We start from the raw sequence: 18,591 nt of genomic DNA, 5'->3' as shown, positions 1-18,591 counted from the left end.
GCAAGTGCCAATGGTGCTGGTACTTTCTTTCTCCCGAACTTCCTTTCTCATGTGAAGACAATTTAATTTGTACAATGTTGACACTTGTGTGGTTGTAGGTCTTTTGCACCATTTGATATTGAGCATTTCAGCTGATTTATCTCCCGGTATCTTTCTGTTCTTTGGCTTTCATGGATTTTGGGCCACACAGCACCAAACTGTGGTGTATGGCAATCAGTTCAATTTCCTCAACCACATAACTTTTTCATCTTCTGGTATGTGCAGAGGTAGAATTGGAAGAGACAAATTCCTAATTATTTTTCTTTCTTGTTTGTAGCCTGGGTTAAACATTGACCATCACGCAGACCACTCCTTGAATAGCTTTTGCCAGTGGCAGTCAACGCTAACCACGCCAAACGGCAGCCAACACGACCATGCGATCCTGCTGACTGGCATGGATATCTGCTCCTGGAAAAATGAGCCCTGTGACACACTAGGTATGTGCGTAATGGAAAACGCATACAACTTAACTGTCTCGATGAGTCACGGTACACATCACTGGCAGTTTACAAGGGTATCAATCGCAATAAATCGCCTAGAAAATTTGAAAAAAAAAATGCTTTTGGATATAAATTGAGAATCACAACTCTCACAATGGGCTGCTCCTACCTGAAAGTGCATTTTGAAGGCTGGCAATGCTATTTCGTCTCATTATTATGGCTTTCATTTTTTAACAGTTTATGACCAAGGTCAACTGTCTCGTGTTCCTTATTGACAATGATGTATCATTCGCCTGAATTTTTAATTTTACCATCCCTTGTCTAGACAAAGCCCTTAAGTGTGCAATTTGTTGATGCCTGTGATGATGCTGATGAATCCATTTGCAGTGTTCAGACAGACTGGAATACTCCAAAGTACAAGCCTCCAGTATCTTCCGAAAATTGAACAGCACAACTAGCAATGTCCTCTGCGTACTTGAATAGAATGTTGATATTGGGTCATGTGCGTAAAGTGACAAGGGTTTGCCTGTGCAATCCTGAAGTCATCAGGGTACCTGTGATTGAAAGCAGCAGAACTTTTAAAGATTATTATGAGGCCACAATGCTGCTGCAAATTGAGGGGGGGAGATAAAGTTGGAATTTGTCCCACGGCAAACGTGCCGGCAGTTTATAACGTGATGAGCTTCCTTTAATGGATGGGCCACCATCCAACCATTAAAAACTTCAAGTGTTCAAATCTGAGGTCGTGAAATTAAGAGGGCATGTTGACCTGAACGTCAAATACATGTAGGTATTTTTGCTTTGATTTTGCCGCTAGTTGTCAAAATATTTGAAATGGGATTTTCAGTTGTGACTAAGGTTACATGTTAGCACACTTTTAAAAAATGACTCCTCAACTTCTTAAATGAAACAAATGCAGGTTATCCTTGTAAGAGAACAGTTTGGTGAATGACAATGTCATATCCAGTGCATGAAGTATTTCAATTTTTCAGAGTTCAACTTTGTGCTCAACAGTTTTGGAGGGGTGTATCTGCCATAGACATCTAGCCCCTATAAATCACAGCTTTCACTTTTTAGTCACTGGAGTACTTTTTGAAGCACTTCAAAGGTCAGCTCAACCATGGTTGTACGGTTCCAGATGTGTTTTTCATGAGACTGAAGGTTATACAAAATGTTATCACACATTTGATCTTGCTGTAATTAGTTGTGTGTTTCTTATGGCAATTTTGCTCAGGTTTTGCTCCAATCGGTGGAATGTGCAGCAAATATCGGAGTTGCACGATAAATGAAGACACAGGCTTGGGACTGGCATTCACTGTGGCTCATGAATCTGGTCATAGGTACGTAACAAGGATTACACGAGCATCAGTGGTAGAAACTTTATCGTTATCGATGACCTACCAGTATGTGGGTTACTTTGTTGTACATGCATGCCTTGGACAGAGGAATAATGTATTACCTCTATGGTTTTGAATGCCTTTATTGTGCATGCTCCCGCATAGGCCCACAACTTTGTCTACATCAGGATTTTTGAAATTATGCAAGATGACAGCCAGCACTGTTGAGTGTGATGAAATGTGATGTGTGTACATGTACATGTATGTGTCAAACCATAGCTAAGATAAAGAAGTGGAATGCATGCCACTGGTGCTACATGTACATGTATGTGCTAGCTGTGCAGATGGATTTTTAGGGCTCCTTGTGGTCTGATCATGAAAATGAAATGCGGGAGTGCTTTGTGTTTAAGCATTGGTTCACTTGTGGCAAATTAGGGTGTATGTAAAAGAAATTTTAGCAGAGTGTACACAGCCCAGCAGAGGATGGGAGTAACGTAGATTGTGCTGAGATGTGGACTGTCTCTGCTGGGGAGGGTAGATTTGGATGGACAGTACAATTGAGATTGGTTTAAAGCCTGTGCACTTAACTGCAGCACTGTTTTCATGAAGCCCTTTTTCCAAGTACTCAAGTGCACCGAAGTGTAGTGTGGGTTATTAGGAGTCAGGCCTAAAGCGCCAAGGCTGTGTTGACCGAGTACTTGAGATGAGTGGGAATATGAGTGTTTGGAGGCAGGGCTTGACACAGGCATGCAAGAAATGTCCAAATATTTGTGGAAAGGCCCCAAAACATGTACTTGACATTTTCAGCATGCCTTTTATGAAAAGCCCATCATAAAAAGCTCAAGTACTTACACCACTCTGGCTTGTGTCTCAAGCGTAATCGGTGTTGTCCCACCCTGTGTCACGGCTGTCTTCTTTGGCTGTAAACTAGAGCCGTGACTGACAGCTCCGTTGTTCCAAACAGAAGTTGATATTTAATATCAACAAAATATGCACTGCTTGTTTGCAGTTTTGGAATGGTCCATGATGGAGACGGGAATGACTGTAAGAAGTCCAGCGGCTACATCATGTCGCCGACGTTGTCGGGCAACAACGGCCGGTTCCACTGGTCCCCATGCAGTCAAGACTACATTACCACTTTCCTTGGGTCAGTAATGACAAAAAGAAATACCACTTTACTGTACTTGGCTACGGGTCTTTGTAGTAGCAACCCAATTTTAGATATTTTTTGCCTGTTTATAACGTTATTGATTTTGTTCATGAATGTCAAAATGTTCAGCCTGTACAAGTTCACCTTGATTTGAACATCAGGGAGTCAGAATTACCTGTTTTATTTATTGGCATCACAAAATTAGTGTCCAAAACAGTGTGTCAGTTTGCTTGATGTCTAGCACAGTCATAGACAAACCTCTGGCTAAAGCCTTGGTTTGTAAATTGGATAGTTTTTATTGTACATGCATGTATATTTATTATGGTGTTTGGTTCTCTAGGTCCAATCGAGCCAGGTGCACAGAGGATGAACCTGTGGGGATCACCAAGTACCAGTTTCCCAGCAAGCTCCCAGGAGAGCTGTATGATGCTGATAAGCAGTGTCAGTGGCAGTTTGGGCCCAGGGCACGGCTCTGTTCGTTCAACTTTGGGAAGGTGAGCGGCTGCATGTGACCAACGCCTGGAATTGGATTGCCCTCCAGTTAGGTTCTGAGAGGGCAACAAAAGTCTGTCCGAATGAAATTGTGGCCATGTCCGAATTACTTTTTGCAGCCTTGAAATTACGTCCGAGTCCATGCTTGGGAGCTGCAGCCAGTTCCCACAGCCTGTATCAGTCCAGGGGCCAATTGAACAGCACTGCTCAGAGCACAGGAATTTGCTATTAAAGCAAGGAAATAGTTGCTCGGTGAAAGCTGGTTTCCTGCTAGAATGCCATGCAATTTGTATACATCAGGACTGGTTGTAAGGGGATCATGACCAACTACAAAAAATGGCTAAATGTTGCTTTCTGCTATTTTTAGGTGTCAATCAGCGGGGGATGGGGGATATCATGTAGTTTGCTCCACCCACTTTTTTGTAGCTAAATAAAAATATTAGGTCCACATTTGGGTTTGCAGCTCATAGGAGCCAAAAGAATGCCTCCATACTGCTGATGATCGTAACATCCAAGGAACATCTAGACTTCAAATTTGAGGGCCCTATAGGCACGTTGCCCCTTGTAGGAGTTGAAAACACCAGCATTCTAGAAATAATGTTGCCATCTTTCTATTTTTTGGGTGGGGATGGTTGAGGATTCTTTTATGGACGTTTGAACAAATTTGAATGTACCCCCTGAGACTTGGATACCATACAGCCCTTAAGGGCTATTCATTTCACTTTTGCGTTGGTTTTTTGCTGTTGATAAGTTACTATGCCCCCCCCCCACTTTTCAGAAAAGATCAATGCCCTTGCTTTCAAGCAGTCTCAGGAAATTGGAACAAGGTCATGCCTATTTCACAAATCAATATTGCCATTTCTGTAAAGAAAGTTATTTAAAATACTGGAAATGTGAGAAGAAGGTTTTCCATAGAAATTATCCAACGAGAAAAAATTTGGCCTTCCAAAACTTTCTAATAATATTTTATTTTGATATTCGCGGGCATGGATTTTCAGGCTGACTGCAGGCATGCAGCTTGTCCTCAGATCAGCTGGCTTTTTTCTTATACTAAGTGCAAAACACTGTCATAATATTTCTGCGGCTTTGATTTTTAAAAATATGTAATTTAATAACCCTGGACCCTTTCAATATCAATACAAAGTTCTTTAGTCATGTTTCAAGGATCACCATTAGTCTTGGAATGTGGGTACCCTGATCGACTTTTTTACACATGTAGATGATGAAAGGTTATTGTGACATAGCCAAAAAGGGACCAGTTTTCTTAAACTTAGAATTTTAGTATTACATATTGTCTAGTGTTACTAGGATCATTTTCTTCAATGTCAAAATCAATCAACTAGTTGGCTAATTAAAATGTTCAGTATCAGATGACAGCACAACTTAGCACCATCAGCTTCCCCTTGTCGTTCAGCGCTCAGCGTGTGAAGTTCTTAATAACGTGCTACATTCATGTACGTGTGTGTGCCAGATGGATCTGTCAGACCTGTGACCTGAATGTTATGAGTCACTTGCCGGTCTGCATTTGTGCTAATCCCCTGCGTTCAGTGACTGACGTTGTTGAGGCTGAAATGGATAGATTCTTTTGTGGTGTTTCAGTGCAAAATCATATATTTGTCAGACTCGTGAAGTCTATGCAGGGACAGTGGTTTCACTCTCCCTGACATGAGAGGCAATTTTTTTTGGGGGGGGGGCAGTACTTGTGTGCTCTGGTTTGTAAGTATATGGAGTATGCGTGACCTATGCGCATCTGGGCATACCTAGTGACAATGGTATGTTACTGTTGGTGTCACTGTGTCAGTATCAGTTAAGTCACAGGGAGGGGGGGTGTGAACATGGACTTCATATTAGCTGACAAAGAATATAGAATCTTTTTTAATATGAAATTGTTTTGTGTGTAAAAACAAGGAAGATTGATTTTCAATTAGATTCCTGAGCTTGTTGCATTTTAGTTACATTTTGGTCTTTGGTTCTCATATAAAAATTAAAATCTTTCATATTTTAGGGCACATTTGCATTGAGCAGCACACATTGTAACATGGAGGATATCCAAAAGTCAACCATAAATTACAAATTTCGCACTGAACATTCATATTTGTTTAGAACTGGGTGATTTTTATTCTCACTGTTAGTATCTCCTTACTGCTCTCACTTGTGAGAACTGAGTTTCCTAGCCTGTTGAATTTGAAATATCAAACTTTCTTGTGGACATAAATCTGTGACTTGTTGAATGTACATGTTGGTGGTTTTGCCACACAAACTTGGCGAGACATCAATAACCATGTGAGCTAAGTTCATGGTGGCATTGGTCATAATTTCATTTTTTTTTTTCTTACTATTATTACCAGTCCCTTTGCCAGTCCATTTGGTGCCACCGCGACGAGAGAAGGTGTGAAACCAAGTTCCTACCCGCCGCAGATGGCACCTCCTGCGGCTTCCAGCATTGGTGCATACAAGGGGACTGTGTCAGTCGCGACAAGCGCGGGCCACAGCCTGTCCACGGCAACTGGTCAGAGTATGGTGAGTACTCGCCCTGCTCCAGGACGTGCGGCGGAGGGATACAGCACAAGGAGAGGCTGTGCAACAACCCCGAGCCACAGAATGGCGGCCGGTACTGTGAGGGCTCGAGCCACATCTACAGAATGTGCAACATACAGGTAGGGGGAGGAAAGTCACGTCCGTACAATGATTAATGCACAGTGTCAGCAGTGAAGGGATCCTTGACCGAACCCCCAAGGTGCAGATTGCCTCTGAATGCTATGTTCGAACCAAGAAAAAAATCATTTGTCACGTGTATGTAACAGTAATTTCCTGTGTGAAGACACGCACTTTCTTTCTAATCTGCCGTGACAAGGGAGGTGGTCCTTAGGTTCTTTATCTTCATCTGTCTCTTTTTTGGGGGGGGCGGTAATTTTTTATTTAGCTTATTAACAGTCTTAAAGCTTAGAGGTTGATCTAGTGGGATGGATCAAGACTGTCCTATTCCCTCCCCCCTCCACTTTTCTGTTACAAAGAGTGAGGTCAGTTTTTGAAAATAAACTGAAACTTTTGCATGCACAAAAAATTCATTCAGACATACGTGTATCCCTTGTGCATTCAAGAACCTGGCTCATTAATGTCCAAAACTGAAATTTACTACCTGGTAAGGAAAGCACAAAAGACCTGATCCCGCATTTTCAAAACGTCTGATCTTTGCTCTTTCCAAAGGTCTGACCCCTCATCTGAAAATCCCGGATCTTCTCTTGACATCTGTCTTTGCCAACTTATAAAACATACAGTTGAAATATGTAAGGGTTCTTGAAATCACACAGTCCAGGTATATCCCAGCAGATTTGGATTTGATGTCCTTGTTTTGTTCCCATAGGAATGTGAGCCAGATGCCATTGACTTTCGAGCTAAGCAGTGCGCGGCCTACAATGGCCGACCCTTCAGAGGGTCTTATTACCAATGGCAGCCCTATGTTCACACTGAGAGTAAGTCACCAGTCGTCTCCACATTTCAAATAAAGTGGAGTTCCTTGGGGCACTTCACTTTTTTTCAGTGTCCTTTTCACTCGATTAATGAGCTTTAGATTCATTCAACATTGGTATTGCTGCCTTGATAAAGCTAGCCACGGGTTGCACATCATTTTAAAAAGTTTGTTGAAATTTGCTTGGAACTGCAAAAAGGTGAATTTAGCATGGAGAGTAGGACTTACAGTCCCCCAACCTTGTGTGCTTGGCAAACTAAGTTTACAAATCTCCATTAACTACTGTTACCATGGTTAATGAAGATTGACATACCAAACTTTGTTTCTGTCAGCAGTTTTCAAACGTTTTCGGTTTAATAGCAGTTTAAAAGGGTTCAAAGCGTGGAAAAAAAGTGAGCCAAAAGAATGGGGTCACCAAACTCAAGATTTTTGAATAGGAACATTTTGAACTTAATTAGAATTAAATTTTCTGTGCAGCTTGGGGTAAAACTGTCTCTCATGCAGAGTGTAAGAGAAAAAAAATCAAAGTGCCCAGAGCTTGGGACATGCCATGTTGGATGCTATCGTGAGCATTCACTCTAGACAACGTTCAGTGGTTTTTGTCAAATGAATGCTTTCTGTTCCTTCTACTGCAGGGAAAGAGGCTTGCAAGTTGTACTGCATAGCCGAGGGGTATGACTTCTATTTCCCGCTAAACTCCAAGGTGCATGATGGGACACGATGTAGTCATGACAGCCTAGACACATGTGTGAATGGGGTGTGTGAGGTAGGTATGAAATACATGTATCAAGCCTTGTGAAATACTTGTACACACAAACATCATATGACAAGTACAACAAAGGGGTAATGAAATCTTAAGTGAGCCTCGAAAAATCTACAGAATCTTGAAGAAGCTGCAGAAGGTCCTGCGGGTTTTTGTATAGTCATTTGGCAGGGTACCATAGATGTTGTTTTGGACCCATGTTATAGAGCCACCAGCTAAATAGCAGTTTGTACTGATTGAAAATTCCCTGAAAAGCAGTCAAAAGAAATATTTACCCGCAGTGTATGATATTCAGGCTGGTACACTGCTGGTGCTAAGCAACTGTTGCTTTCCCTTTGCAAATCACTGTGAAATTGGCCCATGTTGTAGTCTTTAGCTTGTGAACCAGTAAAAATGTGACAGAGGATTGTATGTGAATCCTACTAGGAGAAGTAAAAGGGGATATTTGACTCTTCAATAGAACTGAGTGTGTGAGGTCCCAGCATAAGGCAGAGGTGGTATACATATTTGTCATAGCTCCTTAACAATGTCAGTGTTGTAACGAGTCACTAAATTAGTGATTGGAGTCAAGTCATTTTAACATTGTGACTCGTGTTGAGTCGAGTCATTAGGTCAAAAAGTCGAGTTGAGTCACTTTGTGTAGTGGAGTCAGGTCGAGTCAAGTATGGAGCTTGAGTCAATTTAAGTCACCAATTTGTGAATAAAATACAACAAAAACCCAACTACACGGTAAGGCGTTTTTTTGGTATTGTTATTTTCATGAAGACATGCTGAAAATAAATTAGGGTGACAGGTATCTAGCCAACTAAAATTTTGCTTTTAATTTTGTTGAGACTCGAGTTTTATAAGCTTAAACTCGATTCGAGTCCCAATGAGAGATTCGAGTCAAGTCATTTGGTCACAGAGACTCGAGTTGAGTCATTTACACGTTGAGACTCGAGTCAAGTTGACAAAAGTTGTCGGACTCAAGTCATTACAAATCTGCTCTTTGTCACCATTGGGGGAGGGGGGGTTAAGGAAGAAATGTGCAGTAATACCACAGAAACCTGGAAGTAAAGAAAAGGTTTCAAAGAATTTCTCTGAACGGCTCAATCATTACCACTTGTCTTAAACTGTTTTACTTTTCATTCGTGCATTTATGAATCTGTAATGCTTTGGTAGTTTGGGACATTACAGGGAATAACAAGTAGGACATTTTTATGGGGGGGAGGGTGCATACAATAATAGGTTAAATAAAAGGGATGTGTTAAAAGTGTGCATTCTGTTTGAAGATACATATACGTATACATTGTCATAGATCAATGTAGTTCTAGGTCCCTAGAATGGCATAGGTCCTGACATGCCTTTTTTTGGCACTGCATTGCTGTTTATAGAAAGTCGGATGTGATCATGTTTTGGGGTCGGATGCTCAACCCGATGCTTGTGGTGTGTGCCAAGGAAACAATGCCACCTGCGAATTTGTGTCAGGGGTGTACTCCGAACAGCACACTGAAAACGGTCAGTATATTTAGAACCTGTCAAGACTCAACTTACCACCTCACATCTGTTAATGTGCCATGTGGAAGTGACATTGTCTTGGGACATGACAAGCCGAGTGGCAATTAGGGATCTTCTCAAATCTCTGAGCGGGGCAGAGAAGCTTTACTCGGAGACTGTCTTACAAATTGGCTAATCCTTAACATGTGGTACCGAAATTGTGATTCAGGAACAAGTTGTGAGAATTAAAAATGAAAAAGGAAGTTGAGTTCCTCGGTGCAATTAATACATCATTATTTGTAAATTGATACAATTGAAGATAGAACTTTTGTTCTTTAACCCTAACCCCAAGGGTGTATGCAAAATCGTATTGAAATTGGAGGATTTGGGACTGTTGGGGTTAACCTTCTCAAATCCACCAATGTTAATATACATTTTACACATTCATGTACTTCCACCAACTGGGGGGTTTAGGGTTGAATTGTGCTCAGACTTTTTTGCCTCTGTTGCAATAAACTTTGAGATTCTCAATTTTCCAGACTTTTGTCATGAAAGTATAGGCCTATGTGTAAACTTCTTGTCTCAAGTGTACAAATGAAAGCTGTGATCTAAAAAAACAACAACTTGACATTAGAATATAGATCTTGTTATGCAGATGGAAAAGGAGATATGTCACACTGAGTTCCAGAATTATGAAAAGGTGAAAAAATCTTTATCTTTGTTGATTACCATTTGTAACGGGATTAATGCATATTATTAACAGTTTACAATTTAAATAAAACATTACTTTTTTGATGTGTATGTCTTAATTGCCTCCTGTAGTCATTATACCACTGTGGTCAAGGGTCGCTGCCAGTTAATTTAATGACAGCTCTGTCAGATCAGTGAGGAATGTTTGTGTTGTACTGTTTGCTGGAGACTGGAAATGCCAAGGGTAAACCCTGATGTAGGCCCTATTACAAGTTGTCAACCCCGTTCTCTTATCTTAATGGAGATTTTGGGTCCCCGTTTCCCCTTTTGGCTCTTGAAAACATGTTCAATCCCCTAAATGGGATTCCCATCCTGTAGTATTGCAATTTGCTGATCTATGATTGGAGAGAACCAGCCCATATTCTACCAAATGGGGACATATGCTGTTTCCATCAAGATAAAAAATTCCCTCATATCCAGTAGGAAATATTAGGAAATTCCCTGAGGAAACATTAGCTGTAGTGTCCATTCCCAACGGAACACTCCCAGAAGGACCCATTTATTACTTTTTTATCAAAGGGCGAAAGTTCTGTCAAGAAGTGCACTATGCATTCGACTTGTGCCTGTCCTGTCTGATACATACCAAATAGAAGTTGACGGCATTCCTGTGTTTTGCAGTGGCATGGTAGGCAAATTGACAATGTGGATGAAACCAACACATGTTTATGATTGAAATTTATGCTTTTTATTTGCATATATAAATGATAGAATAAAGTTATTCTGAATGACAAATCTGTTCACTTTTCACAGTGATTTCTCAAACTTCAAGCTAGCCCAGGTAGGATTTGTTCTAAAAATATCAGTTGAATCAAGTTTGTTATCATTATTTATGTCTAATGTATTGCAGTTAATATTTCTGTTCGATCTTTTAACTTTGGGCAGAGCCCTCAACTCTCCAACTTCAATATTGGGAGCTTAAACATCTGCTAGAGGAGAAAAAGAAACTAACACTAGCACAGATGCTGGTCAGTCATTCCTTGGCCGAGATAACCCTGAGAGTAGTGCTTTAACCCAAAGAGTGACTTCAGCATAGGAGGGTTAAAGGCCTGTTAGTACCCTAATCCACTCACAATACAAGAGTGGAGAGAGGTTCAAGGCTGGCTGTATTGAATTGCTGCAGATAGTGTCCTACCAACAGGGGAGGAATGTTGACTAGATTGCCACATGCAGCCCGAGTCCCTGGTGGATTTGCCCAGTCCTGATCTCCAGATGAGCTGTGATATTTTCCTTGGCACTTTTCCGGTGTCAGGACCTTTTGGCCATTGGTCATCATAAAAACACATTAATTAACAAGGATGTGAAGGAAAGGCTGATCGCCAAAATAAAAACCTGCTATGGTTTATAGGGCTTCCGTATATTAACAGAGAAACAATTTTTATCTTATCATCATTGTGAAAATTGGAAATGTGGTAAACTCCGGCTAAGTCGGCTTTCTTGGGACTCAAGAAATTATGATGACGTACGCGAATGCCGCGAATGCCGCAAATGCTGACTTGTGTTGTAAGTCGTCATTTTGCTGACCTACAAGTACACATGTATTGCCTATGTACATTATGATTCCTTGCACTCCACTTCTGCCTCCATGGTCGATCCCAGCAAATTCGTTCTCAATATTATCCTCATGGGCTGCAAATTGGATAATTGATCATGTGCCCCTAAGGACGAAGCAACGACGGAAGCCACTTGCATATCACATCACGATTTGACAGTGTAGTATGGACGTGTTACAGTTTTATGGTACAGTAAACATACACTCATCTGCAAACGCATTTGTTAAGTTCGTTCAATAAGTCCCAAATGGATAGAGCGCATTTGTAGCACTAGAGGGGTAACTGGTGTTGATGTACTCACGTTGGCCGATCATTAAGCCTGTGCTGCTAATAAACAGACATCAGTCAAGCAGTGCGGGACTTGCCACTTGACACTTTTTGGCTACCATGGCAAAGGAAAGTGATACCAAAACTCTTTTTAATGCGGACTTACACAAAGGAATTTTTGTGGTTTTGTGCAAAAGGGACCGAAGTGAAGACTTATAAATGCTGACTTAGAAATGATATTTTCAATGGACGATATGATGAGTTATGCGATGCCGACTTAGTCGGAGCTTACTGTAGAGTTCTAATTACCGCAAATCCTGTGAAATTGATCGCCTCCTATGCTGATTCCATCTTTGCGAAAATGCACATTATGGCATTTGTCATACTCATGTTCCTATATATAGCAACGCGGGGGTCAGCAAAGGTTGACGCCCACTTCAGCAGGAATTTGTTTGACATAAACATGAGGGGGAATAAATGAGGTTCAGATCAGCCATCTGTTTATTGCACTTGGTACTCCTAGCCTTCTGTAAGAACCTTTTGGGAAGACAAGTGCACGCTTGGAACTCCTTGGGTGGGATTCAAGGTCATGACTTCAGTGTCTAACCACTTGGTCACTCCCACACCTATCCTAGCACTCAAGAAGATGCCATGTTTTCTTCGTCGGTTGTTGAGTTGAAATATAAGGGGTCATGGGCAGTACTTCATTTCACGTGAATCATACTTAATGATGTAAATATTTGCTCTGAATATGAAGTCATTATTTGTAAACTAGTATTTTCTCTTTTTCACCGAGCATGGATTAAGAAAGTGATGTTGATATTGTAATGACTACCCGAACCTCTTAAATCTAAAATACCCTTTGTATCCTATTTCTAGGGAAATTTTATTGTTAGGGGTGATATGGAGTTGAACTCAACCTGTGTAAATCATATTACTCATTCAAATGAGTTTTAAGACTCAAATGTGAGTAGGATAGCATATTCAAATCTGTTATACATGTACATGGCTAATACTTTTCGAGTTGATGAAACATGAGAATTCTGAAAGCTTTTTGTGGTTAACTGCCTTTGCAGATTACTACCTGGTGGTGAAGATACCGGCTGGTGCTCGGCACATCAGGGTTACTGAGCTGTCAATGTCTACCAGCTATCTGGCTTTACGCAACGACAGATTCAAGTACTACCTTACGGGAGCCTGGACTGTGGACTGGCCTGGAAACTTTGACATCGCCGGCACGGTGTTCGAGTACAGAAGGCCGTACAACATGCCGGAATACTTACAAGCAGTGGGCCCAACTTCTGAAGATCTGGTGATCGAGGTAGGAAGGGAGTGGATTTTGTAAAAACTGTGCAGATTACAAAAAATTGAGCCATGGTTTTATGAGACTGCTAGAGTTGGTTTTAATAGTGGCTTTTATACCTTGAAGTGGATTTCCTGTCACCCGCCAGGATTGTTAGTGTGACATTTGAAATTTATACAGGTGTGCATGGAGAATTCAGCCCTTGAGAGATAATAAAGTAAATTCTGAGTTCTTTGTTCCCCTTATCGCTTGTGACCTTAATTTGACCTTATTACCCTGCATTATTTATTAAGGTGGGTTTGTTTTTACTTCCAGAATTCCTCGTCTTTATGGTGTCAGTTTTATCACCTTTCATGAGTGGATAGAAGTATACATAACTTGCAGTCTGCTCCGATTTAAGTAAATGCACAATGTGAGCCTAACCCTTCGGTACTGTTCATTGAGTTTATTGGTGTAGCTGAAGTGAGTATGTACATGTACTCAATGAAGATAAACTTTGTAATGCAAACAGTCTGTTCTTTTAATACTGTCCAGAAAGTGTCTAATGTGGGAAGAGTACTACAAGTAGTCCATTTTGAATTTAGTTGCATGTGTACATTGTGGGAAATAGCTAATTTCCACCTTGATGTGCACAAAAACGGTAGTGTCTTAGGATGGGTACTGAGGCCATGGCTCAAAGTTGTGGCTACGGCTGGAAGTACATGTAATACATACCTCTATGGAAGCCACTAGTTAGTGGCGACAGTCACTTCTCATTGATGTCCATGTTATTCCCGGTTAAAGCCTGTTGATTCGGACATGGCTTGATAGTCTGTCACATCACTCTCTGTCTTTCTCACCATTAAGCAGTACGTGTACCTAGAGTCTGTAACTAGTACAGGAACACAAAGTTGTAAAGGGCCCGGACACAAGTAGGTTTCTATTTTTAAGTAGGTTATGTTATTGCTATTAATTATGACTACACCCTGGGGGACACCAACCAAACTGCTGGTTTGGACATTAGAAAAAGTAATATTTTGATCCACTCAAGAGTACAAGTGATGGACTCAGTGATTCATTGCTCAAACAGGATGCATGTCTTCTATGATGCATTCTGTACATGTGACTCAATCAGTGTAAACAGCTAACAAGGGGTCAGACAGTTCGGTTTCATCAAGGGTCATATGAACCCAGTGAAGTTAATGTATTGTAACGGATCCACTGAAATGGAAATTGAGATTGGCATATGAGGCCCAGAGGGATTTCTGTCATCACTGGGGACCTAGTGAATAGTCAGTGGACATGTACATGTATAGTTGTATCTGAGAGCGTGCACCGCCCAAAATTGTCATAAATCTCAGTTTGAGTCTGACAATGAACTCTTTGCAGCAGTTGAACTGTAATTTGAATTGTGTTCTTAACCTTTCGGACACACATATTGAGATTTACAACTTGTGGGAAGACCTTTTGAACTTGGTGCTTATTCACATGTTACTGGCTTGGCTGCTATTTGGGAACAGGGTTCGGGCAGCAAGTGTTGACTCCGACTTTTACAGCAGATTTTGTGCAAGTTGGACCCTCAAAATTGGGCTTTCCTTTTGCTTTTGTAAGACGGGTTGTTCAGTGTTAGTAGTAATTTGTGGGTTGTGAATGAAAAGTTTCTGAACAATTTTTGTCTAGAGGAGAATTTCTAAACATTTTGGTGGTGGTTAGCTGAGAAACAAAAGCAAAATGGAAAAAAAAAGCACTGTCAGTAACTTCCACTTGAAGGACTTTTGAATTTTAAAATATTAAATGGCTCCACTTTTTTTTTACCATCTGCATCAAAGGAAAACTTACATGTAACTAGAGGCTGTAATATTAGGCTTAGATTGTTTTGGGGTGGGGTTAAAAGTTCTCTCTGCTTGGTAAAAGTAACAGTATCTCCAGTTAAAATGGTTTAAGAGGTGTACTAATACAGAGAAACTCCCCCAAATTAAAGCATAGTTGATCGGATTGTTATAAAACAAATGGGATGTACCATTTTTTAAAACCACATCAAAACCGTTTTATTTTGGTGATCCTTAAATTCTAAAGATGTGGCATTATATGAAACAAATTGATGCATCCTGGAAAGTTAAATGTATCTCCCAATTAAAAGAAGAGTTTGTTTTTAACAACCACTTCAAAGTTTGATGAAGACATTGATGTACAAGGTAATTTACATCAGAGAGTCAGTCAACACTTGGAATTAAGGTTTTCTTGCATCTTGGCTGTGCAGGGTTGCTATGTAATTAGAATCCAGTGGTTGAAACTTGTTAGTTTCATTTTTCAACTCACACACTTAGAGTGAAATACTTTTCATATGAGCCCAAACAGACAAAATTAAAAACCCTACACAAATGCATTCCCACCTGTGTATTTCTTCTTTTTGTGTAATTTAATAATTTTTGTTTTCTTTGCTTGTTGTTTCATGTTTTTGGGGCAGAGATAATTGTCCTAGTAGCGGCATGTATGTCCAGTTTGTCATTAAAGTGACTTTGGTCACTCAGTACTTAATTAAATTTACGTACAGAAGTCAGTACATTTTAAGTGCACTTGGCTATGACTGACTGCGTTGTTTGTTTTGTCTCAATTGCAGATACTACTGCAGGGCATAAACCCAGGAATCGACTACCAGTACACAATACAGAGACAGGACACCAAGACTGTAGCTCCCTTGCACAACTACACCTGGCATCTGGTGGAATCAGAATGCTCAGCGTCTTGTGCCGGAGGTAAGAATGTGGACCAAACACAATCCTTTGTGGGGCTTCCCCCCTCCACCCATTTAAGCACAAGGTAGCCCACCCCCCTTCTTTCAGTGACAACTTTGGCCTTTTGGGGCCCAATATTACCACCTCAGAAAGAAAAACCACATTCCACTAATTTTAGTTTTTCTTCTGATTGTCCTAACCTGTTGAAAAGGCCATAAATCATAAATTATTATGAGGAAATATAGCCCAGGTGGACTCCCTGACCGTACTACATTACGGAATGAAGACAACGTCCCACCTGGGCTCGAGGAAATAGATAGGGAGCAAAAGTATCATAAGAGTATGTAGAATGTCTTTGAAGCCCTGTTGGCAGGGGGGGGCAACATGTGGAGTTGTTTTTTGTCAACTCCTTGTTGGCCACGTCATGCTCATCAGCACCCTAGGGGAATCCCAGTCGTCATGCATGTTGCACAGTCACATAGAATCTTGTTGCATTAATTGTGGTTGGGGAGAATATTGTGACTCAACAAAATGAAGTGAGCTGTTAGTCACCAGAGCCACTTTGGAGTTAGAGGCCTTCTAAAAAAAATTATGCAAGGTGTAAAATAAACAAGACCCCTCAATATATCACACCCACATAATTCTGAAGAAGGTGGCAAATTGAGCAATGCATCAAAACTCGGAGCTCAGTTTGCTCCTTCCAATGCAGAATGGAAAAAAATCACCTTAAGACTCATTTATTGGGATCTGGTCACCGACATTGGTTAAAGCACAGAAATGACCAACATCATCCTGCTGTTATCCCCAGCCCTCATAGATGACTGTCAAGGTTCACATGAGTTTAGTAGTGATAGCATAACAACTCTGGCAGACTGAAGTAAGAAAACGTCTCTTGACATCAAGGACAAGGCCAACCTGCAATAATAAAATCTCATTTACGTGTCACTCCAGGTGTGAGTTTGATGAGTAACTAGTACTGCAGTGATGTGTCAACTATCGGAAGTCACACATTTGATAGATTACCATCTTGAAAATATTTTGTATTTGTTTAAGTTCTCAGAAAGAGGACATTTGGACAGAGCTGAAGTATAAGATGTCAGTTACAACCCAAAGGATTTATTGAGGAAAAAACTGTGTTCCTGTCTAGGGAGTCTCTGCTCAAATTTGAACTTGCAATTAAATAACTTTTGTATTAACAAGTAAATAAGTAAAGAAAAGAGTTACAAGAAAAATGTTAACTAGAAAAACTGAAAAGAAATGGTGCTAAAAAGGAGCAACACATTTGACATTACTAAACTGACAATAAATGAAATTATGAATTGAATATAAAAGAAATAAGACTTAAAAACAATACTAAAAAATATTTCATAATACTAAAAAAATTTTCACAATAATTTTCGTATGTCCTGGAGGTTGGGAAAAAAAAGAGTTGAGATTTAAAGGAAAGCAAACTCACATAAAAGTTACAATTTTGACAATGTTAGAAAACCTGCTAATGGCATTTGAGAACTCAGAAAACACGGACCTTGTTCTGTGTCAGTTGGAATGCTCACAGTGTTGATAAAATCAGAGGAAAAAGTTCTGCCATTTTTCTTATTGTGCAAACATGCTAATATTTTCCTAGATAAAAAAGTTTGTTTCTGAAAGGTGTATTGCTTATCTACCTTAAATAGAAGTGCACCCCCCTCATTGGTTAAAAAGAGCCATTGTTGGTGGGGAGTGTAGGCCTACATTTGGTTGGTAGTGGACGCGACAGCAATTCTTGCATTTCACAGTCGTTCATGAACCAGCCGAGTGCAGTTCCTACTGGAGGAGCCTCTGTTGCTAGGAAAATGGCACCCTCTGTTGGTCCCACTCACAGTGGATGATGACTTCCAAAGTAAACAACAGTAAATGCTCTGTTCTTAACATGGCACAGGTGTGATGACATCGGAAGTGTCCTGCTTGAGGAATAACGCGACAGAGGTGGATTCTTCCTTCTGTGATAGCGACGCCAAGCCAAACACCGGCATTTTCACGTGCAACCTCTGGCCTTGCCCTGCTAGGTAAGAGACGTGGCATCAACGTCAAACCCCACAGCAATCTTTATCTCCATTCATAAATACAGTTTGAGCCAGAAAATCAAAACAAGTTTAAAACATTATCAATTTCAAACAATTTGACTTCATTTTTTCAAACACCCATCTACATGTAGTCCTATTATGGTATGTGCTTATACATATATGGAGATAAGCATGCATGTGGCACAGAATGTGATGAGCCAGGGCAGTTTGAATTTTGGACTCTCAACAGTGGTATCACACAAACCTAAGTGACGATTATGAATGATTAACCAATACAAGGAAAGGCAACTTGATTTCATAGGAGTCTAACATCATCTGACGTCAGAAAAGTGGTTAAAATCAACAGCTGTTGCTTTATCAACTGTTTAAGACTTACCACGTGACGAGCTCTCAATGGGTATTTATGAATGGTTATTTAATCTTTTCACATAAAGCTAAATATTCTACCTTACACCTGTTGTATGTTCTTAATATCGTGGTATTGGACAAAAGCCCAACAGTTCTCTGCATTAGATTGGACTTTTCATTTGAAGTATCAAGAATGTGCCATTTATTTGCTTCGGCTACGTTTTTACTTTCAGTTTTGGTTTTTGTCCTGTTTTGTCTTGGTTTGTCTCTTTTTTGGCTTTGTGTTTGATCTTTGGGAATTGAGGCCAAGGTTTCAAGCAGGAACATACCTCAGAGGTTGAAGCCAATAGTTCCCTGCACTTTTGAACAATAACCGCACTGTGCAAGCAAGTATTACCGAGTATTAGTCATCAGGGATTGATTTGTCATC

At 40.4% G+C, this 18,591-nt stretch overlaps 1 protein-coding gene across 3 annotated transcripts in view; it reads left to right on the top strand.

Annotated features, from left to right (window-relative positions):
* The window catches only part of LOC110974783 (A disintegrin and metalloproteinase with thrombospondin motifs 16-like), an 81,449-nt gene that overhangs the window by 45,211 nt on the left and 17,647 nt on the right, over nucleotides 1-18,591 (top strand). For all 3 annotated transcript variants that reach the window (XM_087137667.1, XM_022226656.2, XM_022226657.2), the window contains 11 exons: nucleotides 317-476; nucleotides 1,714-1,819; nucleotides 2,826-2,963; nucleotides 3,307-3,460; nucleotides 5,807-6,115; nucleotides 6,823-6,931; nucleotides 7,563-7,693; nucleotides 9,064-9,187; nucleotides 12,810-13,054; nucleotides 15,636-15,771; nucleotides 17,669-17,795. In XM_087137667.1, the coding sequence (XP_086993793.1) occupies nucleotides 317-476; nucleotides 1,714-1,819; nucleotides 2,826-2,963; nucleotides 3,307-3,460; nucleotides 5,807-6,115; nucleotides 6,823-6,931; nucleotides 7,563-7,693; nucleotides 9,064-9,187; nucleotides 12,810-13,054; nucleotides 15,636-15,771; nucleotides 17,669-17,795 (1,739 nt within the window). The remainder of the gene's footprint in view (nucleotides 1-316; nucleotides 477-1,713; nucleotides 1,820-2,825; nucleotides 2,964-3,306; nucleotides 3,461-5,806; nucleotides 6,116-6,822; nucleotides 6,932-7,562; nucleotides 7,694-9,063; nucleotides 9,188-12,809; nucleotides 13,055-15,635; nucleotides 15,772-17,668; nucleotides 17,796-18,591) is intronic.

Source organism: Acanthaster planci, linkage group LG06 (assembly GCF_054643075.1).
Source record: "Acanthaster planci isolate LZ-2023a linkage group LG06, COTS_SCS, whole genome shotgun sequence".
Classification (NCBI taxonomy): domain Eukaryota; kingdom Metazoa; phylum Echinodermata; class Asteroidea; order Valvatida; family Acanthasteridae; genus Acanthaster; species Acanthaster planci.
This window is presented reverse-complemented; position numbering and strand designations above follow the sequence as displayed.